This window comes from Micropterus salmoides, unplaced genomic scaffold (assembly GCF_014851395.1).
Source record: "Micropterus salmoides isolate LMB-PRFRI ecotype aquatic unplaced genomic scaffold, ASM1485139v1 Ms_hic_scaffold_13, whole genome shotgun sequence".
Classification (NCBI taxonomy): Eukaryota; Metazoa; Chordata; class Actinopteri; order Centrarchiformes; family Centrarchidae; genus Micropterus; species Micropterus salmoides.
This window is the reverse complement of record NW_024040374.1, coordinates 34,613,239-34,638,953: the sequence shown is the minus strand read 5'-3', so window position 1 is coordinate 34,638,953 and position 25,715 is coordinate 34,613,239. Positions and strand designations below refer to the sequence as shown.

The window sequence follows — 25,715 nt, the reverse complement described above, 5'->3', positions numbered from 1 at the left end:
CACCACTGGAGTTAAAAAGAGAGAAACTAGCGCTAGCATATTGGGTCAGATTGAAAAGAAGTGGGAAAGAAAACCCTGCAAAGGAGATAACAAAGGATTGTTGGGAATATTTCAAGTTTCGGGGGCATGGGTTTGGATGGACGGAGGAAAAGAGAGTCAGGGAATACGAATGGAAGCATTAGATTTCACCACACCCGATCCAGTCAGTAACATTCCACCTTGGCTCTATCCAGATGTAAAAACAGATTTTAGTATACTGGAAAGGAAAGAGGATGGGGAATAGAGGAAGTGGGAATACGGACTAGCAGCTATCTGAGAAACAGTTTCCATAATTATCTAAACATCTATACAGATGGATCTAAAAACAAACAGGAATGTGTGGGATTTGGAATACATATACCAGAATTCAAAATAAATATCTCAAAACGATTATCAGTTAAAAGTTGTTTGCAATCCGCCATTAACGAAGAAGAAGAAGAAGAAGAAGAAGAAGAAGAAATCAGACGGCGGTTGGTTTGACCAAGGATTTGCATTCGGCGGCTTTACCGCAGTATTTGCTGAGGCAAACTTTTTTTTGTTGAGTTAGACATCCGGACAGTCTGCTCCTCACGCCCCAGTCGGAACGAATCTGCGCCATATTTGTTTCAGGAGGAGATTTACTATGTGAACACCAGTGTTTGACCTAGTTAAGTGCTGCATTCGGCGGTCCACAGATTATGAAGACGAGTTTTGTTTCACAGTTTTCTTAATCGCAGACATGTTTTTAATGAGGCTCTGCGCGCCACAGAGTCTGTTATCACGGTAAGACCCGTAGAACATGTTTGTTTTCCAAGCTTGCTAGACTTCTGACAAGTAACGTTAAGGCTCGCGTAAAGTTAAATTAACGTTAATCCAAGGGCCGGAACTGCATTTGTAGGACCCTTGTTTTCTTTGATAACGTTACTGCCAGCTAGCTATGTTACTCTAGACAGACCCCCGAAGCCAGTGTGTGTGCCTAAATCTGAGTTATTGATTACATGCATGTGGACCAGTTAATCCTACGGATGCGCACGTCGATATCACGGCCGACGTGCTAGCAGATAGGGGGGCTTTCTCATTTCTCAAATTTGTGACTCCTCGCATCGCGTTGTGGGGAGCTTTGTCGTTTCCTCGCTTGAACCGGAAGTTGTTCCGCTCTGCCATCTTACAGGCTGTCCCAAAGCTCTAATGCCCCATTCCAGACTGCTCTGACCTGGGATATGTCCAAGGTGAAATATCTGACTTTCAACCTCAAAGCGTTCCAGGTCCATGGTGATGCCTGGGGCTGAAAGTGAACGCAAAACATGGCTGACCGTGACAAACTCTCTGTGTTAATTAAAATTATGGCCAATTTAAGGGAAAAAAGTGACTGAAGTGGTCATCCTCAAAAGACAGAAAATGTTGTATATAATACTTATGTTTTTACATTTTACTGTAACGAGCTACCTAGCAAATATTTCTACATCAATTTACATGCAGAACAGGTTTTACTATATGATAGTATTTATATTTTTAATTAAATATATGCAAATATGTTTTATGTTGCCTTTTAGGTTATTGTTTACCATTTGCAATGTGTGCTTCCCTGGGAGCTGCCATTGTTGTGTGATGTCATTCGGTTGCTACTCCTGAAGTCAGGTACATATTTTTTTCTCCAAGTTCACAAAAAGGAAATCCGACATAAAGTGGCGTTCCATGGTACTTTTTCTAGTTGGAGGTAGGGATGAAACGATTACCGGTTTAACGGTAAACCATGGTAAAATTCCCAACGGTTATTATTACCGTACACATTGTAATTGCCATGGTAACCGGGTACAGTTAACCGCGCTATATTATAATCTCACGGCAAACGCTGTCCAGCGTCTCCCAGAAGCAGGCGCGCATGCGCAGAATGCAACGTGGGTTTGGGTCAGTGACAACACGGCGGAAGACGACGCTGCAGAGATTCTTCAGTCACTCTGAAGTCTGGTTGTGGTTTAGTTTTACCGGAGCGCTGAGGGAAACTTGATTGAAGAAAATGACCTTATAGTGAACGCAGGGTGAGTTCACTTTTAGCTTTGGTTTGTCTCTCTGACTTGCTAACTGAAGCTTGTAAACTGAAGCTCTCAGTGTTGCAGCTCTTGTGAAAACCATATGTAGGAGCCATACACTGGGTTTGTTTGAGTTTTTATTGGGTTTCCTCTCTTTTCTTTGCACTGTAGTGTACATGCACGCGCATCGTCACGTCATCAGTTACTGTGGGTGTGACCGGGGGCGTGGTGTCTGTATTAATGTGTGTGTGTGTTCACCTGTGAGGAAGCTTGGGTTGATCATGGCTGCAGGGTGAGCATGGGGAAGAACTTTCTGTTGACCGTTACCATCGTCGTCAACATCTTACACTGATGTCTCTGAGGTACCTTTTGCACTACTTACAACATGCATCACTCAAAGTAAGTGATTGGTTTTCTATGTATGTGAAATAGCGTAATAAAGAGACTCAATATGTACGATGGTTCAGCGTGACGCGTCTTCAGTGTAAATCCTCATGTTTCAGCCTGCTGTGGCGTTTTAGTTGTTTTGGTGGGTCTGGTCTGTTTGTTTTACTGGTATACGCCGCAATATTGTGTCAACAGAAAGTTGTTGTTGCGCTGATTCAAACGTATTGTCGGGACTACACTGGATGTTTGCAATCACTTTCCATGTTGTAAGCGATAGACAGCCAGCGCTTTAGGACTCACGTAAGCCCATTCATTCACAAATTGGCTGTTACTATGCTCATTTTGTCAAGCAGTCGTCTTTATCACAAGGTATAAAACATTGAACTTTGTGGATTGTCTGTTAAGGACCAATTGTATTCCCTGCTAGGCTCAGCGGTACTTTCGCATAAGGTGATTGTACTGTTTGTTTGTTTTGGGACTTTTTGTAGTATTTTGGTTCGTGCGTCAAGCGGGTGAAGCATTGCGCTTGGGAGTGCCGCCGTGGTTCTGGTTCTAAGACGGTCAGTCTGGTTCAAGACTATCGGTATTTAGGTACATAAATACCCACCGCTAGTATGCACAGAAGACTAGGGTTGAGTGAGTTTAGCTTCAGTGAATAAGTTAGAGGGAATCAAAGACAACACATTGTACCTTGTTCACATGGTATGTGTCATGAAATATGATATAAGGCATTATGGGCGCTGTTTAGCATGTCATTAGCAGGTACTTTGCAGTTTTAACATTAGCAGATTATTGGATTATTTTGTAAACGAAAATGGAGTTGAATGGTTCCAGGTCAATTGAGAAAAGACAAACAAAACTTACACCCAAGGCTTTTGAATATAAATTGGAGCAGCTCCAAGAAGAACGTCAAGTAAAAGTAAGAAAAATTAAAGATGCAATAAGAGAAATTAAAGACCTAATGAAAAGTGTTGGAAATGCTAAAAAAATACGGTCTTGTCTTGAAAGTTTGTCGAGTTTGTTAACAGAAGCAAGTCATCTCCATGGCGTTGTTGTTCCTATGCTTCCACCTGAGGAACAAGAAAAACAAAATGCTTGGTTTTATAGTGTTGAAGAACATAAAACTGCTTTTGTGGAGGAGACTAATAAATGGCTGCTGGAGGCGCCAGAGGCACCAGCAGAGGGCGTTGTTGCACCATGTTTAGGATCTGCTGTTTTCAGCGATAATGAGCCATGCATAGTCAAAACTGTGGAAAATGCAGAAGATGACGTTAGGCCAAGTGATAGTGTTTCCAATGTGTCATTGAGGTCAAAGAGATTCAGTACAGTAGTGAGTAAACCTCTGTCTACTACATCATCAGCCAGAATAAGAGCTGAGGCTGAGACTGCTGCCCTTATGGTTCGTCAAAAGCTGCTGAGTAAAAAGCATGCCCTGGAGGAACAGCAGGAACTGTTGAGGAGAAAGCAGGAGGTGCTGGAGATGGACATGGAGCTGGCAGCGTCTATGGCTAAAGTGAGTGTGTTCAAGGCTTCAGAAGGATCTTGCGTGTCTCATGTTTCTGTGAAATCAGATGGGATGAACTCTTATTTGAAAAGAGGGAAAAGTACACAGTTGAGCCATGAAGCTCCAATATTTGTGCCGGAATTCAACACTCAACCATTGGCTGCAGAGGCGATAGGGGAAATTTCGTTTCCAGGTGATGCTTCTGTGAGGTCCAAGACATACAACAAAAGCCAGTTGCCTGCTGTTGTGACCTCGGCCGGTCAGTCCACTTTGCATAGTCTGCCTGCTGCTGTGACTGGGGTTGATCAGCACACTTTGCCAGAAGGTGTTTCTCATCCATCTATTACTAACTTTCTGTATGGAGATGCACCTGTAACCGTGAATAATTCTGATCAGCGTTTTCTCACAGTTTTAGAAAGGCAAAATCAAATCACGTCTTTATTGGTTGGACAACAGTCACTTTTTCTCTTACCTAAGCGAGATCTACAAGTTTTTGATGGAGATCCACTGCAGTATCAAACCTTCATAAGAGGATTTGAACACAACATTGAGGCAAGAACGCAAAGTCAGACGGATTGTTTGTATTACCTCGAACAGTATACGAGAGGTCAGCCCAGGGATTTGATCCGAAGTTGTCAACATCTGCCTCCGTCCATGGTTATAGTAAGGCAAAATCACTACTTCAGGAGCATTTTGGTGATCCATTTAAGGTAGCTTCTGCCTATATGGACAAGGTGCTTTCCTGGCCGATGCTTAAGGCCGAAGATGTCAAGGCTTTACGGGCCTACAGTTTATTGTTGCGGGAATGCTGCAACTCTATGGGAGTTTCTGCAAGTGATCTGAACGTACCTACGAATATGCAAATCATTGTGAAAAAACTGCCTTATAACTGAGGATTATTGGAGAAGTGTGGCCTGCGATATTCATGAGAAGTCTCATCGCAGAGCTATGTTCTCAGATATTGTGAAGTTTGTTGAGAGGCAAGTCAAGATGGCGAGTGACCCTCTTTTTGGAAATATACAAGAGACATCTGCGAGTGGAAGAAATGAAGTAAAAATGGTCCGGTCTCAACCTCGTTCAAAAGCCAGAGGCAGTAGTTTCGCTACTACTGTAGCACCTGCTGAGAATAAGGTGGAGCCTGGGTTTAAAAGGGAGAAGAATTCACTAGCGAAAGTTTGTTTGTTTTGCGGGGCTGGGCATTTGTTAGATGTTTGTTTTAGTTTGGATAAAAGAACACAAGATGAGAAAATTTCCTTTTTGAAGGAGAACCGTATGTGTTTTGGATGTCTGTGCGTCGGACACATGAGTAAAGACTGCCGAAAACGTATGACATGTAAAGTATGCAATAATAAGCATCCCACGTTGTTGCATATCTACCCCACAGCAAAACCAACGAGTCCGACTCAGGCCAATGGTGGCTTGAATATGGCCAGAGACGGTGCTGTGGTGTCTGTTCAGTCTAGTGGCTTGACTGGGGCCGGTAAGCAGGACTGTACGCTCTCTATCTTGCCTGTTCAAGTGAAATCTAAGAGGGGTCAGGAGATCTTGGTCACATATGCGTTTTTGGACCCAGGGAGTACCGCCTCGTTTTGTACAGAGCGACTCATGACTCGGCTCAATCTTACAGGGAAGAAGTTGGGAATTCTCCTTAGGACTATGGGACAAGAGAAAGTGGTAGACAGTTACAAGTTGTCAGACTTGGAAGTCGCCGGGCTGGACTCGAACAACTTCTGTGGCCTGTCTGAGATTTTTACTCAGCAGAACATGCCGGTTCATCGAGGTAACATTCCAAGCTCAAAAGACCTTCAAAGATGGCCGCACCTAAGACACATAAAAATACCAGAGATCAATTCTGATGTGGATCTTCTGATTGGCACTAACGTTCCTCAAGCTTTGGAGCCGTGGGAGGTGATTCGTGCAGAGAACGGGGGCCCTTATGCGATTAAGACCATCTTGGGTTGGACGGTGAATGGCCCGCTCCATGGAGATTGTCATATCAGTGAACAATGTTTGCAGCCTGACATCACAGTCAATCGGATCTCGGTGGCGAGGCTTGATGAGCTTTGGGAGAAGCAGTTGAAGGTAGATTTCCCTGAAACTCTGCAGGATGAACAACCTGGTCTGTCAGTGGAGGATAAGCGCTTCATTGAGTTGGTCTCAGAGTCTACTAAGCTCATTGATGGTCATTATAGTATTGGTTTGCCGGTGAAGCAAAGACACCTCAAAATGCCAAACAATAAGACAGTGGCACAACAGCGTGCATTGAGTCTTAAAAGACGTTTGAATAAGGATCCATCTTTTCGTTCCGATTACATCGCATTCATGTCTGAGATGTTGGTTAACGGCTATGCAGAGAGAGTTCCAACCGAGCAGTTGACCCGTTGTGATGGAAGGGTATGGTATATACCTCATCATGGGGTGTATCATTCTAAGAAGAAGAAACTGCGGGTAGTCTTTGATTGTGGAGTTACGTTTCAGGGGACATCGTTGAACTCACAGTGTATTCATAATGGGAAAGGCACGAGTAGCTCCTTTAAAACTTGTCACCATTCCTCGGATGGAGCTGACTGCCGCGGTGATGGCTAGCAGAATGGACAAGTTGTGGAGGAAGGAGTTGCAAATGGACCTTCAAGAGTCTGTCTTTTGGACAGACAGCACTTCTGTTTTGAAATACATAAACAACGAGACATCCAGATTTAAAATCTTCGTATCAAACAGAGTGTCTGAAATATTGAAAACATCTAATGTATCCCAATGGAGGTACGTGAATACGTTAGCCAACCCTGCAGATCTAGCCTCCAGAGGCGTTAAAGTTCAGTTATTTCTAAAGACTGGTGCATGGCTCCGTGGTCCTGACTTTCTTCATGAGCCTGAGAGCAGTTGGCCCCAAAATCCTGAGACCTTGGAAAATACTCTGATTGGAGACCCGGAGGTCAAGGCTGTGGTGGTGAATGCGGCTCAGGTTGAGCAGGTCAGTCCAGTGGAGAGGCTCATTGATTACTTTTCCTCCTGGTTCCGTCTTAAAAGGGCTGTTGGTTGGCTTCTCAAGTTTAAGACCTTACTTCTGTCTCTGGTGCGACATCGAAAGCTGCTGAGAGGAACCCTTTCTGAATTGGAACAAAGTGCTGAGCAGGTGGAAAAGGAGCTACAGGTCCAGATGAAAGGTTTTAAGGCTCAAGTGCCAAAGGATTTTCTGTCTATGGAGGATATGGTTGTAGCGGAGTCAAATATTATCTGTTTTTGTCAAAAAACAATGTTTCCGGAGGAACTGGCCAACTTGAAGAAAGGAGTGTGTGTAAGGAGGACGAGCCACCTCTACAAGCTCAACCCGATCCTGGATGGTGATCTCATTAGGGTTGGAGGACGGCTTAGTAGAGCAGCTATGCCAGTTGAAGCAAAACATCCAGTTATACTGGCTAAAGATAAACACATCTCCAATCTTATTCTCTGTCATGTACACAAAGTAACAGGCCATGGTGGACGAAACCACATGCTTTCTCACCTACGTCAGAAATATTGGATTCCTGGTGCTTGCGCCGCCATCAGAAGGGTTTTGGCCAAGTGTGTCATCTGTTGTAGATTGTCCGCTTCACCTGGACATCAGAAAATGGCTGACCTTCCTTACAACAGAATAACTCCTGATGAGCCTCCTTTCAGTCGAGTTGGTTTGGACTGTTTTGGACCATTTGAGGTTAAACGTGGAAGAGCTGTGGTCAAGAGGTATGGGCTAATTTTTACGTGCTTAGCGATGCGAGCCATACATCTTGAAGTTCTGTCTTCTTTGGACACAGACTCCTTCATTAATGGTTTCAGAAGGTTTTTGGCGAGACGTGGTCAAGTTTTGGAAATCCATTCGGATAATGGCACTAACTTTGTGGGCGCTGAGCGTGAATTGAGGAACGCCATTGAGAATCTGAATCAGAACCTCATCAATGACATGCTGTTACAAAAGAATGTGAAATGGGTTTTTAATCCCCCAACAGCATCCCACCATGGAGGTGCTTGGGAAAGGCTAATTCGGTCAGTCCGTAAGGTGCTAAACTCTATTTTGAAGACTCAGACCCTGGATGAAGAAGGCTTGGTGACAGTGTTCTGTGAGGCTGAAGCTATTGTTAATAGCCGCCCTTTAACAAAGGCATCAACAGATCCTCAAGACTTGGAGGCATTGACTCCTAACCATCTTCTTCTGCTTAAGTTGCAACCTTCGTTGCCACCAGGATTGTTCGAGAAGGAGGATGTTTACAGTCGTCGTCGCTGGAAACAAGTGCAGTATATGTCGGATTTGTTCTGGAAGCGCTGGGTGAAGGAATATCTTCCTGGACTTCAGGAGCGCCAGAAGTGGAATACTGCCAAGAGAAACTTTGTCCCAGGAGATCTTGTGGTGCTAGTGGATGAGATGGCACCTCGTAATGCTTGGATTATAGGAAGAATTGTGGATACTGTTCCGGACAAAAATGGACTGGTGCGAAGTGTACGGATTAAAACTAAAACCAGCTATTTGACAAGGCCAATAACCAAAGTCTGCCTTCTGCAGGAAGCAGAGGAGCAGTGAAGATCCTTGGATATAGCAGACTTGAACTTTGGCATTAACAGGACCTTTTAAGGGAATATTTCACTTTGCATTTCTAACTGGTGTTTGTCTCCCACAAGAGGGTTGTAGTGGTGGTCAATTATTACTATAAAATAATTGGGGACCGGAATGTAGGAGCCATACACTGGGTTTGTTTGAGTTTTTATTGGGTTTCCTCTCTTTTCTTTGCACTGTAGTGTACATGCACGCGCATCGTCACGCCATCAGTTACTGTGGGTGTGACCGGGGGCGTGGTGTCTGTATTAATGTGTGTGTGTGTGTTCACCTGTGAGGAAGCTTGGGTTGATCATGGCTGCAGGGTGAGCATGGGGAAGAACTTTCTGTTGACCGTTACCATCGTCGTCAACATCTTACACTGATGTCTCTGAGGTACCTTTTGCACTACTTACAACATGCATCACTCAAAGTAAGTGATTGGTTTTCTATGTATGTGAAATAGCGTAATAAAGAGACTCAATATGTACGATGGTTCAGCGTGACGCGTCTTCAGTGTAAATCCTCATGTTTCAGCCTGCTGTGGCGTTTTAGTTGTTTTGGTGGGTCTGGTCTGTTTGTTTTACTGGTATACGCTGCAATACCATAGACTGTATATAAAAACGCTACACGTTGTTCTGTTGCTGTGTGCGTCGTGTGTCGGCAGAGTCCATTCGTCCACTGCATATGATAACGCGTTACGCAGTTTAGTCAACCAACCAGCATATCTAGAAACGCTACAGACTCCTGTCAGTTTTTGGGCTCATTGCACTTACTATCACTGTCTTCTAAAGACTTATTTGTTTTTATGTAATTGTGCACGGGGTCACGGCATTCTATATAATATAAAATATAAAATCTTGATAATGCACATTTAGATGATTTTTATATGCTTACAAATGGTATTTGCTGTTTTATTTTTTATGCAAACAAAATGGCAATTGTATTTGTAGTTTTCAGTATAAAACTTGCTGAAATGGTTTTGTGTGTGCGTATCAGAACATTTTAATCTTTCGGCACATTTTTACAATACCGTGATAATACTGATAACCGTGATCATTTTGGTCACTAATCGTGATGAAATTTTTATATTGTTTCATCCCTACTTGGAAGTCGGAAATTTCCAAGTTCCCAGTTGCCTGGAATGCAGCATTATTTGCACTCCAAGGATCTTGAGCGATCTCCGAGAAGCTATGAGTGAGGTGACACAAGTGTATCCTTCGCGGAAGTCTTTTACTGACCGACACGTACCTTTATTGGGTAACAGGTTATACCCAATACCAAACAGATAACATTAAACTCAAGTTTATTACTACAAAGTCTATTTTTAATTTGTTTTATGATTCACTGTCTAGTTAAAATCTGGGTTTATTGTAGGTCTGAAATACAAAAGCCCCACACACAACTTTCTTCATTTATTAGAAAGATTTGTCTTTCTTTATGTCTCCCATCAACTTTTATAATGGAGAAAGTCAGAGAGAGTCTGTCAGTAAGGAACACGTTTTACATAATTTATCGTCATTTCTATACAGTCATGTGAAGTTGATCATTCTCACAGTCGAATCTTCGCTACGGCATTATGAAATGAGGATCATACCATTTTGGTGATATGGGGGTACTCAATGTCTGATTTTAAATAGAAGTACCAGTTTTCTCCCAATAAGTCAATATGCTGCCTATTACAATATACACTTCAACATATGCTGTAAATAAAATGTGAAAAGAAAGAACCATTTCATAAATGTTTTTAAAGTGCGTGAATAAATCCAAAATTGTAACCTTAACAATTAAGGAAGGGGGCGTCAGTGCACATGTGTGTGTAGTGGCAGAGGAATTGCTGAAGAGACGGAGCCCCAGCTTTGCTGGTGTTGTGCTGAGTTGTCCACACCTTGTGGGACGTTCGGACCATTTATCACAATTGATGACCCTTACAAAGAGTATTATATCGTTTTTAAACAGTACAGCGGCTTGTGTGTACAGTTAGTTGTCAGGCACGCGCGCACACAAAACTCGGCACAAGACATTTGAATGGCAGGCGAGAGAAAAAGGCTAACAGCAAGCCTCAGTTTAGCTGTAAATGTGCAGTGTAAGTAATGGCAACTAATACAGAAAAACTGCAGCCCCCCCTCCCACCGTCTGTCGACTATGTAAATACTTAGTCGGGGACAGCCCTACCTGAGTAGTGTTAAAGGATATCAGAAGAGGAAATAAACAGAAAGCCTAAAACTGAGCGTCGATTTTGATATGAGTTAGCCTACATCATCTCAATTTCCCATAAACATTTAGCCTAATAAATCCAAAGACACCATAATCATATTCGGGAACGAATTCACAATCTGAATCAATAAATATAAATGCAGATAATCAGCATTGTGCCAGTAGAAATGATCCTGTGAGCAGGACATACAGAAATCTATAATTCATGTGCCCGAGATGTGAACTTAAAGAGTCGAGGAGGAGACTCGAGAAGAGAGGAGTCGAGGAAACAGGCATTTATGACATGAGATGTCCTTTCCTCGGAGCCAACATTTATTTTAAAGCGACGTCAATTAAATATGACCTGTTAGACAACTGCATCATCTGTCCATTGTTTGAGCTGTGATCTCTGTCAGAGGAGCAGACCAGCTTTTGGCACTAAATGCTACAGATCATATCTTCACAATCCAGAAACATGTCTGTCAACATTATAACACGCAGGAACATCTCAAGGTTCCAATAAACATTATAGCATCTGTTGAAAACAGTCACAGATTACAGTAGCCTAATCATTCACTACACAGAAATACAGTAACTGTAAAAAGGAATTCATTTCAGCTCTCAGCTTGATGAGGAGAGTGTTTCATACAGTCCCTTTATGAAATGACACAGTAAAATGTATCTCATGTAGCCCCAATTAAAACTGTCAAACTATTAAAACTGTAATATGACAGTGAATGTGCTTTACAGGCTTAATTAATGTAGCCTAACATTACATGACGGAAACAGACGTTAGTGTCGCTTAAGCTATTGGCAGTGGTAAACCCAATATTTATGCTATATTTTGTGTGTGTGGAAATGCTGATCGTGTGTGTGTACGGGCAGGTGTGTTTGCCCTGTTTTCACCCGTACAGGTTGCCTGTCAGTGTTTGTACGGCTCGGCCAGGTTTCACTGCTCCACACTCAGATTCCGCAGCTGAACTCCAACAGGACATCCGTGGTGCGCTGTGGCCGGCAGAGATATGAGAGGCTGTACCCTGTGATGCTGGTCCGGCCTGATGGATCTACAGTCAACATCAGATACAAAGAGCCCAAACGTATTCTCATGGTTAGTATACTATCTTTACTCTGTGCTCTGTTTCTGTACAGTGCTGGTTCTGTACTGAGCACTTAGGTTCAGTATATGAATGTGTGTGTATTTTGATTACAAGAAAATACCATCATTTTTCAGCAATGCAAAGACCAAAAAGTGGCTGATAATATGTTTACATGTACATAACATGTTTCTACACAGTGAAAGCAGCAACATACCACTAGTCCAAGTGGCATATCACTTAAGGCGCTTTTCGACCAAAAGTACCCGGGACTTTTAAGTCCCCAGATCTCTTTTCAAGGAACTAAAAGGTTCCTTCAGCCCACTGTTGTGTGCATTTCCACCGTGGTCTAAAGACCTGGAAAGATTAGGCAAATTAACCTGCTGACGTAGGCTGTAGGCCTGGCTGTACACAGCGATGCACAGGCATCATTATTTGTAACCACTATCCATGAGCAAAATGTACAAATGAACATCAGATTTGACTGGAATATAATGAAAAGCTATAGGCTTAGCTTGACCATTAAAGCAGCTTTTTTGTGTGGGAGAATAATGAAGAGACAACATATAACAATAACAAAATGGATAAAGCCATAAAGTTTTTTAAATAACTCCAGCACAGAGAAAGCAGCACAAAAATAAGATTGCGACAGTTTGGAAGGTTATTAAAACATTTCCAGCCAACAAGAGCTGCAGATCACCTGCATGTCTGTGTCAGCCTGCGTTGGAGGAACGGGATGTTTAACGAGCTTTGTCCGCTGTAATCAGCTGGTCCGCTTGTTTTGGAGAGGAGGAGACCGACTTCAGCTCCTTGTAGAAACTTCCTGACTGATGAAACTCAAAACAACAACTTCTGACCCAGTATTTAGTGCAACTCCATCAGCTGCTTGCTGTGAATACACTGCTGAACGCTGGCTGCTGTTTCCCAGCTATAAATTTAAGGCTGACCTACAATCTCAGGCGGACATCCGCAAGACGTGTGGATAACAAACTGGATAAAACCATGAAGTTCTTAATACAACTCTAGCACAGATAAAACGCAAAAATAAAATTGCGACAGTTTGGAAGGTTATTAAAACATTTCCAGCGACAAGAGCTGCAGATCAGCTGCAGGACTCATGTCTGTGTTGTCTGAGTGTCGGAGGAACGGGATTTTAACAAGCTTTATTACCTGCTGTAATCAGCTGTTCAGCTGGTTTTGAAGAGGAGACCGACTTCAGCAGGGTGTTTTTAGGGGTAAAATGAAGACCCAGAACTACATTTAGACCCTGGTCCATCTGGTGAGAACACAATGAGTTCCTCCAAAGGTTCCTAGTTCCGGGGTATAGTTCCCTTGGTCGAAACGCAGCTTTAGAATAGGCATATGACAGATACCACCAGTAAATGTAAATGCTCTGTATAGCACCTTTCTAGTCTTTGCAACCACTCAAAGCACTTTTAAACTACATCGAATTCACACACTGCTCAAACTAAAATTAACATTCACACATCGGCGGCAATTCAGGGTTCAGTAGGCCCTGTCTTGCCCAAGGACACTTTGGCATGCAGCTTGGTGAAGCCTGGGATTGAACCGCTGTAGGGCTGAAACGATTTGATTACTAAAAAGCATTGACACGATTGGATCAATGATTTCTTTAATCCATAAAACTATATAGCGCATTGTTTCACACGGACATGTATTACTGTTGCACATCACGCTTATGCTGTGATCAAGTGAACACGACGTGATTATGATACTTCAAAGTATGGGATTATTTCAAACTAAAAGAAAACAACTCTGTAATTTTGCAGTCTGTCCAACGTAAACAATATTTATGTAGTTTACCGCAACAGCACAGTGGCATCTGATCAGCAAGCACCCGGTCTAGCATCAAGTCCACAGAGCGGACCACAGACAAGGTAACAGCAACTTTGACATTTAACTGAAATCCTGATTGATTGTTGAGTTGAAGGCTAGCAAAAGTAAGCCGCAATGCTCTGCTGTAAAAGTATACATGTGGGTTTGTTGTTCTCCGCCTGGTTGGGCCGTGAGTTAACTTACACAGCTAATCCCGGGCCCGGCGCCGCTGCCGCCGCCATGCAAGACTACTTCTTAAACAATGAATCAATGAAATCATCTCTAGAATATTCAATGTTAGCTGCAGCCCTAAACCGCCAATCTTCTGAAAAAGGGCAACCCGCTCTACCTCCTGAACCACAGCCGCCCCAGTGGACCGGGGTCTTCGAGCTGAGACAACTCTGATCACATCATTATGACCTAATCAGGGTTATTTTGTCAGACTTGACACTCCACCAAAGCCACACAGGACATTATATACAGTATCTCACAAAAGTGAGTACACCCCTCACATTTTTGTAAATATTTGATTATCTCTTTTCATGTGACAACAGTGAAGAAATGACACTTGCTACAATGTAAAGTAGTGAGTGTACAGCTTGTATAACAGTGTGAATTTGCTGTCCCCTCATAATAACACATCACACAGCCATTAATGTCTAAACCGCTGGCAACAAAAGTTAGTACACCACTAAGTGAAAATGTCCAAATTGGGCCCAATTAGCCATTTTCCCTCCCCGGTGTCATGTGAGTCGTTACAAACTGTTACAAAGTCTCAGGTGTGATTGGGGAGCAGGTGTGTTAAATTTGGTGTTATCGCTCTCACACTCCCTCATACTGGTCACTGGAAGTTCAACATGGCACTTCATGGCTCCACTCTCTGAGGATCTGAAAAAAAGAATGGTTACTCTACATAAAGATGGCCTTGCCCCTGAAACTGAGCTGCAGCATGGTGGCCAAGACCACACAGCAGTTCAACCGGACAGGTTCCACTCATAACAGGCCTCGCCATGGTCGACCAAAGAAGTTGAGTGCACGAGCTCAGCGTCATATCCAGAAGTTGTCTTTGGGAAATACATGTATGAGTGCTGCCAGCTGCACTGCATTAGATTCTGTAATACTTGAATGATGCACAAGAAAGGCCGCAAACAGTTTGCTGAAGACAAGCAGATTAAGGATATGGATTACTGTAAGCATGGCACAGACTGGGCCGTAGGGCAGTATTCCAAGATGACCACTGCCTCGCTAAAGAAGCTGAGGGTAAAAGTGATGGACTGGCCAAGCATGTCTCCAGACCTAAACCCTAATGAGCATCTGTGGGGCATCCTCAAACGGAAGGTCCACCCACCAGCTTGGTGGTATCGTCATGGAGGAGTGGAAGAGGACTCCAGTGGCAACCTGTGAAGCTCTGGTGAACTCCATACCCAAGAGGGTTAAGGCAGTGCTGGAAAATGGTGGCCACACAAAATATTAACACTTCGTGCCCAATTTAGATATTTTCACTTAGGGGTTTTTGTTGCTAATGATTTAGACATTAATGGCTGTGTGATGTGTTGTTTTGAGGGAACAGCAAATTTACACTGTTACACAAGCTGTACACTCACTACTTTACATTTTAGCAAAGTGTCATTTCTTCAGTGTTGTCAGATGAAAAGAGATAATCAAATATTTACAAAATTGTGAGGGGTGTACTCACTTTTGTGAGATACAATCATAATCTGCTTGCTCAAGATAAATAGATGTACTAGTCCCATGGCATATGAGTCCATGTATTTTAATTCATATTTCTTGTTTTGTATATTTATTGGTGTTTCTTCATGTGTTTTAAAAGATGCCAGTCAATCTGTCCACTTTGTCTGAAGAAGAGCGTCGAGCTCGACAGAAAAAGAGAGAGGTGAAGAAGCCGAAAAAACAGACAGCCCTCTACTATGAAGACGACTTCAAAGCAGACAAATACAGCCACTTCTGGAAGAAAAAATAATGTTTTTTTTTAGGTGAATGTAAAGCATGACTGGGGCAGCATCCCTAAAAATTTGACTCTGACTTCAAGTTGAAATCAGATTGTTTTCATGGTAAGAAAGTAGTTCCTCCAAAAGATCTAATTGTGGGTCACTGAAACCCAGACTAATGCAATTTTCTATAGCAGGATGACTGACGGAAAACCAAGTGTAGCAGGTGCTGAATTATACTATGACTCTGGGGTTACCTTCATTTAAGTATAAATAACCTGTTAAAGCTGGAAACTGTAACAATGTTAAGTTAATAAATTGTTTGAAAGCTTTTTATCTGTGTGGTGAATTTAATAAATTCACACTTGTCAGGCCATGGTTTAACAGGTTTAATTAATTTAGTACCTATTCTCTATACTGTCTTGGAATAAAAAAAAACGGTGTACATACCACTATGATGTTGAAAACGGCAACATCTTTACTAAATACAAGAAGTAGGATGTCATTATCTGTTAGAAGATACAGCACTCAATTACACACTTTATAAAAGCTTAGTATCAGCAGTATGTTCACAAACCATCATTTGTTAAAATGTTCTATTTTGAATGCACATCATAATATCTGGAGGAAAATTATAGTAGTTATAGTAGAAATTGCGGCAGGCAGCAGAACGTTCTCCACGGCGTCTCCAGACTCTGTCACGTCTGTCACATGTGCTCAGTGTGAACCTGCTTTCATCTGTGAAGAGCACAGGGCGCCAGTGGCGAATTTGCCAATCTTGGTGTTCTCTGGCAAATGCCAAACATCCTGCACGGTGTTGGGCTGTAAGGCCCTCATACCACCCTCATGGAGTCTGTTTCTGACCGTTTGAACAGACACATGCACATTTGTGGCCTGCTGGAGGTCATTTTGCAGGGCTCTTGCAGTGCTCCTCCTTGCACAAAGGCGGAGGTAGAGGTCCTGCTGCTGGGTTGTTGCCCTCCCACGGCCTCCTCCACATCTCCTGATGTACTGGCCTGTCTCCTGGTAGCGCCTCCGTGCTCTGGACGCTACACTGACAGACACAGCAAACCTTCTTGCCACAGCTCACATTGATGTGGCATCCTGGATGAGCTGCACTACCTGAGCCACTTGTGTGGGTTGTGGACTCCATCTCATGCAACCACTACCATTCAAAAGTGACCAAAACATCAGCCAGGAAGCCTAGGAACTGAGAAGTGGTCTGTGGTCGCCACCTGCAGAACCACTCCTTTATTGGGGGTGTCTTGCTAATTACCTATAATTTCCACCTGTTGTCTATTCCATTTGCACATGCATGTGGAAGAGTTTAAAGGGGAAAAGAAGGACAGAGTTTTAATAGATTACAAAGTATCTCTTCCACAGTGGTGGAAAAAGACCTTTAACTTAGGTAAATGTTCCAACACCACACTGTAGAGATATTCCATATGTCAAAAGTCCTACATTCAAATTTTGAGATGAAAAGTAAAGCTAATTCTAAATACTTTATATTTTGCTGTGTGGCTTTATCTGTGAAAATACATCATACTCTAGTTTTTCTGATTATGTTTTTAGTTTATAATCTGCAGAGTAACTAGTAACTAAAGCCGTCAAAATAAATGTAGTGGAGTAGTACCTCAAAAGAAGAGTAATTGGGCGCATGTACTTAGATACTTTTCACAACTGATTTCTATTGACATAGAAGGCAATATTTATGCAAAATGTATATGTCTGATAAAATACCTGATTGTTTGGAGGTCATGCAAGGTTGGCTCCCCAGCTTTTTCCCCAGTTCCCCATCTGGCTGAAGTCCTTGAAGATACGTACCTCACACGGTATGGCCTGGAATTGGAGTGAGCGCCACCAAGGTCATCTCACCTGCATCTTCTTTGTCCTTCTGCTTTGCAGACTTTGTGTCCCATGAAGCTGCTTCAATGTTTCCAGGCTTGAATGAACAGTAGGCATCGCACTGGTCTTTCTTTAAGTGAAAGGGAGAATATTTAAGTCACTGAAAATGTTTGAGAAAACTTACATTGACAGAGGCTGTTTGCAAGAGGGCTTATACTCGGTGTACAGGTGACTGATGGACTTGAATACAAGCTCCAGGTACACCTTTCGATGAAGAGGACCTACAGAAGTATGAGTGAACTTTCCAAAGGTCCAGAAGGAAGATCTTATGGAAGGCCTGCGGAAAGCACTGTGGCCTCACAGCAAGAAGGTCTCATTTTTGAACCCGTCATCCCAGGCATTTCTGTGTGAAGAATGCATGTTCTCCCTGTGTCTGTGTGAGTTTCCTCCTTCCTGTGTGGGCGCTCCAGTTTTCCACACCATCAAAAACATCTTAGATTAGGTTCTTGAGGCAATGAGTGTTAAATGCAGAGAATGAATTTCACATGTGTATGTGACAATAAAGTATCTTTTCCTTCCGTTCCTGTCCTCAGTCTTCTCATGACTTTCTCCTCTTCTTCCTGCCCACTTCAATTAGAAGTGCTCAGAGATTTAACATTGATCCAACTAACTGTATATTCTGTGATGAGGACATAGAAACCACAGATCATTTGTTTTTCTTCTGTCCTTACAGTAACACATTTTGGTATGACATGTATTGGCTGGAACCTTATCAGTCTCTCTCCAATTTCACTAGAGATAACATCACATTTAGAATTATAATGAAGGACAAAAACTATGAACTGTTTTTAAAAAATTTTATCCACAAATGTAAATGTTTGAAAAACACAGCCTCTTTTTACTGTCTTCAAGAAAGACTTTGCATTATACAAGTCCCTGTTGTTCATGAAGAAGAAAACACCTAAAAACTTGATTTTATTGATGCCTTAAAATTTTCTGAAGCCCCATAACTGTTTTACTACTGTTTCTCTATCCTGTTGTGGGTTTTTTTGTACTATAATGTACATATTTTCTTCTTTTAATTTGTTTTCTTCTTCCTAAAGCGTTGTGCTCCGTTTCCTGTTAGCACTGATATTTGGTGATCTCTGACTATGCCAGATACTGTTGTAAATTTTCACCTCCAAAAAAAAAATATAAGAGAACAGGTGGCGGGAGAAATGCAAACTGGAAAATTGTGGAAAATAGCAAACAAAAATGGGGAAAAGAGAGTTAGCAAAATGAGAGCTCTTAATCAGAGGAAACTGATAATGAGCAACATGTAACGGTAGGAGACAGAACGGACCCAAACGCAACGCTGAGGGTTAGAAAAAGAGGTTTATTGAGGAAAGAGGGGGACGAGGAGGGACGGGAGGAAAGAGGGCGAGAGGCAGACGAGGACGCGGAGGACCGAGTAGCTGGAGGAGCGGAAGGTGCTTAGGCTGGAGGTTTGAGGGAGGCTAGCAGACGGGAAGGAGAGGACGCGGTGACTGGGGACCAGGCGGGGTGCAAGGGGGGAAGCCGGAGGGCGTCGTGGAGGCGGCGAGAGGAGGAGGCTGGCGAGCAAGCCCGGCTGGCCGAACTGGGAGGCGGAGGTGAGTGAACCTGGCAGGAGGAAACAGACAGACAGGGTTAGTAGGTAACTGGGACGTGAAGCAAAGGGAAATTTCCAAAAAAAAAAGAGCCAGAACGAAGCGGCGACACCAAGTCAGGAGCTGCGACGATCGAGCGAGGATGGAGTGGAAAGCCGGGGTAGAAATACTGGTCGTGATGAGGCTGATGGCGGGCAGGTGCGGCGGCCGGGGATGGAGGTTAACGAGATGCAGGTGTGGGTAGCCAGCCGGGCTCCGGAGCAGAGAGGGAGAGAGCACACAGAGAGAGAGAGAGAGAGAGAGAGAAGGCACAGGAGAAACCAGAATGCGAGGGAAAGGAGAAACAGGACACTCACCAACAGCAGCCGGGCTGTCACCGCGACACAACATCTAGCTTCAACAGAAGGTAGAAACGAAGAGTATAAAGTAATGATTAAAATGATTCAGGAGGGAGCCTCATTTGGCAAATTTGCCATCTAAGGTATATGTAGGTTATATGTGCTATGAGGTCAGACATTATGCCCCCCCCGCCCTGAGGTGCTTTGAGTGTTAAAAATATGGACATGTAGCAGCTGTATTTAAGGCACACAAAGATGCGGTGGTGAACATGAGTACGAGAAATGTGTAAATGGAGCTAAGCTAAAATGCTGTAACTGTGAACGCTGAAGCAACCAAGAGAGTAGGTTGGCAACCAGACAAACCGAACAATAAAGAAGCTAGTGCAGAGAGTAAAAAATCAAGACCATGTGAGGGATGTGACAAAATTAAGGAAGACACTATGATAGTGGGGAAATTTGTTTATGTTTACAGGTGCTGGTCATATAATTAGAATATCATCATCAAAAAGTTGATTTATTTGAGTAATTCCATTCAAAAAGTGAAACTTGGATATTATATTCATTTATTCCACACAGACTGATATATTTCAAATGTTTATTTCATTTAATTGTGATGATTAAAACTGACAACTAATGAAAATCCCAAATTCAGTATCTCCGAAAATTAGAATATTACTGAAGACCAATACAAAAAAGGATTTTTAGAAATGTTGGCCAACTGAAAAGTATGGACATGAAAAGTATGAACATGTACAGCACTCAATACTTAGTTGGGGCTCCTTTTGCCTGAATTACTGCAGCAATGCGTTGTGGCATGGAGTCGATCAGTCTGTGGCACTGATCAGGTGTTATGAGAGCCCAGGTTGCTCTGATAGTGGCCTTCAGCTCTTCTGCATTGTTGGGTCTGGCGTATCGCATCTTCCTCTTCACAATACCCCATAGATTTTCTATAGGGTTAAGGTCAGGCGAGTTTGCTGGCCACTTAAGAACAGGGATACCATGGTCCTTAAACCAGATACTGGTAGCTTTGGCACTGTGTGCAGGTGCCAAGTCCTGCTGGAAAATGAAATCTGCATCTCCATAAAGTTGGTCAGCAGCAGGAAGCATGAAGTGCTCTAAAACTTCCTGGTAGATGGCTGCGTTGACCTTGGACCTCAGAAAACACAGTGACCAACACCAGCAGATGACATGGCACCCCAAACCATCACTGACTAGAAACTTTACACTGGACTTCAAGCAACGTGGATTCTGTGCCTCTCCTCTCTTCTTCCAGACTCTGGGACCTTGATTTCCAAAGGAAATGCATAATTTACTTTCATCAGAGAACATAACTTTGGACCACTCAGCAGCAGTCCAGTCCTTTTTGTCTTTAGCCCAGGCGAGTCTTGTTCAAGAGTGGCTTGACACAAGGAATGCGACAGCTTAAACCCATGTCTTGCATACGTCTGTGCATGGTGGTCCTTGAAGCACTGACTCCAGCTGCAGTCCACTCTTTGTGAATCTCCCCCACATTTCTGAATGGGTTTTGTTTCACAATCCTCTCCAGGGTGCGGTTATCCCTATTGCTTGTACACTTTTTTCTACCACATCGCCTCTCTATTAATGTGCTTGGACACAGAGCTCTGTGAACAACCAGCCTCTTTAGCAATGACCTTTTGTGTTTTGCCCTCCTTGTGCAAGGTGTCAGTGGTCGTCTTTTGGACAGCTGTCAAGTCAGCAGTCTTCCCCATGATTGTGTAGCCTACAGAACTAGACTGAGAGACCATTTAAAGGCCTTTGCAGGTGCTTTGAGTTAATTAGCTGATTAGAGTGTGGCACCAGGTGTCTTCAATATTGAACCTTTTCACAATGTTCTAATTTTCTGAGATACTGACTTTGGGTTTTTTAGTAGTTGTCAGTTATAATAATCAAAATTAAAAGAAATGAACACTTGAAATATATCAGTCTGTCTGTGTGGAAACTTGTATAAATGTAGCCATTATACAAGTTTCACTTTTTGAATGGAATTACTGAAATAAATCAACTTTTTATGATATTCTAATTAAATGACCAGCACCTGTATGGTCAGTGTAGTAAATTGCTCTGCGCAAACAGAAAAGAAACCAGAACACATCAAAATAATAGTTAAAGCACTGAAGCACAGAAAAGTACTTAGGAATCAAGGGGTTAGTGTGGGAGGAGGTTGAGGAACAATTAAGTGGAGGAACACCAAGCTCACAAGCACTATTATGGGGTGATGGATCTTCATGATCTTAACTATACTACAATGGAATGCAAGGAATCTAATTGCTAATGGACAGAAATTTAAGCATTTTCTTTCAAACCTTCAAGATAAACCTATATTATAGGCATACAGGAAACATGGCTAAAACCACACTGGGACTTTGTAATTCAGGGTTACACAGCCATTAGGAATGATAGGGTGAATGGAAAAGGTGGTGGGGTAGCAATGTTTGTGCAGAATGGGACAAGGTTTAGTTTGATGAGTGTAGAAAAAGAGCATGAAGCAATAGTAGTCAAATGCTGGACAGGAAGAGATGAACTAACAGTAATTAATTATTATAACCCTTGCAATAGATTAAACATAGAAACACTGAACACTGTGGGTGGGCAAACACGGGATAAAGTGGTATGGTGCAGTGATTTTAATGCACATAGTGCACAGTGGGGAAGTAGAAAGACAGATATTAATGGATTAATCATAGAGGAATTAATTGTGGATAAGGGATTAGGTTGCACGAATGATGGAAGTGGCACCATGTATAACAGCGTTCAAAATACAGAAAGTGCAATTGACTTGCTTGGAAGTAGCAGGCATTACCACATGGGAGGTGTTAAATAAGTCATCAGGAGGTAGTGATCACTACCATATAATAGTTAAGATCGGAGTAGTGGTTCATCACGAGGAAGACTCAAGAATAAAAAGATGGAGCAGATTGGGACACATTTCAAAAATTATGTTCAATTCATTTTATTTATATAGCGCCAAATCACAGTTTTATCTCTGTTCCTCTCTCTCACCCCCAACCAGTCGAGGCAAATGGCCGCCCACCCTGAGCCATGGTTCTGCTCGAGGCTTGCCTCTGTCGCCTAGTGCTGCTCTTGGTGGGTACTGTTGGGTTTCTGTAAATATCATCACAGAGTACGGTCTAGACCTGCTCTTTATGAAAAGGGAGGGGGATGGAAGGAGAGAAAGAAGGGAGGGAGGCAGCCTACACAATATACGCACAGAGGTACAGACAGTAAAGGTAATGTTGCTATAGACTGAATGAATAATGGTACAGATATTTACAGTAGTGTTAATGATCCATCCATCCATCGTCAACCGCTCATCCTGCGTACAGGGTCGCGGGGGTAGTGTTAATGATAATAATTGTAATGTTAATGATTATAATTACAATAATAACAATAGGGCTAGTAACAATAATTGCAACAGAGGGTGTCGAGCAGGAACATGGAGCAGCAGGTGACTCGCAACCACAGATCCAGACTCCACAGCTCCAGAGCCAGAAACACCTGCAGGAAGTGATAGGAGGACAGAGGAGAGGGACGAGAAAGCACAAGACTACGGGAAAGGGAAGAAGGTGGTGTGGTTGTTTGTCTGGTGTTGTTTGATGTACCCTGCCTTTTGCCCAATGTCAGCTGGGATAGGCTCCAGCCCCCCCGCCCCTGTACATAGGATAAGCGGTGGACGATGGATGGAAGCATATACAAAGCGAAGAGGATTGGTCCGAGCACTGATCCCTGTGGAACCCCATGACTTACTTTGGCGTACTTGGAGGATTCATTGTTAACATGTATAAACTGAAATCGATCTGATAAATAAGACTTAAACCAGCTTAGAGCGGTTCGTTTATTGCCAATGAAATGTTTCAGTCTCTGTAATAGGATCTTATGGTCAATGGTATCAAATGCAGCGAAGAAAGTCACACAGCTGTTTGGCAACTGCTTTCTCAATGATCTTAGAGAGAAATGGAAGGTTAGATATAGGTCTATAGTTGGCTAAAACATCTGGCTCAAGGTTGGGCTTTTTCAGAAGAGGTTTAATTACAGCTACTTTTAAGTACTGTGGTACATAGCCTGTTAATAAAGAAAGATTGATCATATCTAGTAGAGACGTGCTGACTAAGGATAAAACTTCTTTAGGCAGCCTAGTCGGGATGGGTCTAAGAGGCAGGTTGATGGTTTAGATGAAGAAATTATTGAAGTTATTTGGTAAAGATTGAGGGAAGCAAAACAGTCTAAACATATATCTGGTTTTACAGCTGTTTCTAAGGTTCCTGAGTTTGGAGATAAGTCAGTGCCAGTTGAGGGCAGGTCTTGGTGAATTTTGTTTCTAATAGTTAGACTTTTATCATTAAAGTAGCACATGAAGTCATAACTACTGAGAGCTATGGGAATACATGGCTCAATAGAGCTGTGACTCTGTCAGCCTGGCTACAGTGCTGAAAAGAAACCTGGGGTTGTTCCCATTTTCCTTTATTAATGACGAGTAGTACGCTGCTCTGGCATTACGAGGGCCTTCCTATAAGTTTTAAGACTATCTTGCCAAATTAAACGAGAATTTTCCAGTTTGATGGAACGCCAGTTCCTCTCAAGTTTCCGCGAGATTTGCTTTAATTTGCAAGTTTCAGTATTATACCATGGAACTAACCGTCTTTGTTTTATTATTTTCTTTTTAGAGGGGCTACAGAGTTGAGTGTCATTTGCAGCGAGCCTGCTGCACTATCAACAAGATGATCGATTTTAGTCTAAAGCCATCCTAGAAGAATGTTGGGAACACAATAAGTAGCTGTTTCAGTTTTGGATGGGTGGGAAATGCTAAAGCAGAAAGCCTGGGCCTGTGCAGTATAAAATATAGTCCAGCAGTCCCACATCCAGATATTCCTCCATGTTTCCTCCAGAAAGTTACATAGAGCAGTATTATATAGATAACCACATGGTGTTTACTGATGGCTCTTAAGATCCAGAGACTGGACAGACAGGAGCTGCCATATCCCAGCATACAAAACAGGCATTAAACCCAGATCATCTGTCAGTATATACAGTTTAGCGTATAGCCATTTTGATAGCATTGCAATGGGTAGAAGAAATTAATGAAGGCAAGGTGGTCATTGCATCAGATAGCTGGGCAGCGCTCACCAGTATTAAATCTGTTAAGTCCTGTAGGCTAGATCTGGTATTTAGTATTCATAGTTCTCTGTGTAGAATAGCATAAGGGACTGACTGTTTGCTTTGTTTGGGTTCCTGCCCATGTAGGGGTAGAGGGAAAGGAAGACATTGATATTCTGGCAAAACAAGCTCTCAAATCAAAGTCAGTTGACATGTTTGTTTATTTGATTTCAAGTATGTTAGTCTGCAAATCGTCTGTTCCACACTCCAGCCCGATAGGTGGCGGTGATGCTCCTGGTTGGTTGGCTGGTTGCTAACCGCCAATCAAATCAAAGGAAGAAGAAGAAGAAGAAGAAGAAGAGGAAAAAAATGAGTTTTGTCTTGTGACCCGCTGAAGAGGAAGCGGCTGAAAGAGCTCCTGCTGTAAGTTGAACCGTTGTTACTTTTAGATAAAGCAAAAACTGCTGCGTTTAATATGCTACTTACGCCGATAACGATTTTAATTAGGTCAGTAGCTGCAATGTATTCTCCGAGATAAAGAAAGATCTGGGGTTAATATTCAGTGCAAGTTTTGTTGTCAAACAAGTTTACGCAGAGTGAATTTTGACACAAAACGTGTGTTATAACGATAGTTAGGCTAGGTCACATTACTTACATTAGCGTTGGTTGCTTATCTTTCACTTTGTTTTTTTTTTTCTGTTAAACTCTATAGAAAATCTTCATCTTAATTAGAAACAGACAAAATGAACAAGTAACGCTATCTGTTTGTAGTAGTCTAATGCTCTTTCCTCCTGCCCCATTATGTACTAATTTGACGCATCGATGCCATCTGTGCTATTACTTTTAGTTTAAGTCTGATTTTTCATTTTGACGGAGAGCAGGCTTGTAGGACCACTTTGTTGTAGGCTACGTGTGTAGAGATGTGAGACTGACAACTTCTCCATGTCTTTAGAGAGGAACTTGCAGAGACCCAATGAATCAATGTTTGGGGAAGTTATGAGGAAACTAGTCTACTTCTGTTTCCACAGACTCATGTCACTTCACAGTGATAGCAGACCACCTCAGGGTGACCCTCTGTCAATATCAGAGTAATCTGAAGTAGGTTTTAAAATATGGAGCCCTTAAAAATGTCTGATATTGTCACAGATTTTGCCAAGGTTCAAATTGATGTAAAAAGAAAACTGGCTCATTTCACAGAGCGTGCAGCCCGCATC

General features: G+C 42.6%; 1 protein-coding gene across 1 annotated transcript; it reads left to right on the top strand.

The window, feature by feature from the left end:
- The first annotated feature begins 645 nt into the window (after positions 1-645).
- On the top strand, positions 646-15,911 carry LOC119901314 (39S ribosomal protein L55, mitochondrial-like). Its single transcript, XM_038716933.1, has 3 exons — positions 646-801; positions 11,585-11,807; positions 15,461-15,911. Exons 1-3 carry the CDS (start codon positions 758-760, stop codon positions 15,608-15,610), a joined length of 417 nt encoding a protein of 138 aa, XP_038572861.1. The 5' UTR covers positions 646-757; the 3' UTR covers positions 15,611-15,911.
- The last annotated feature ends 9,804 nt before the right edge of the window (positions 15,912-25,715 follow it).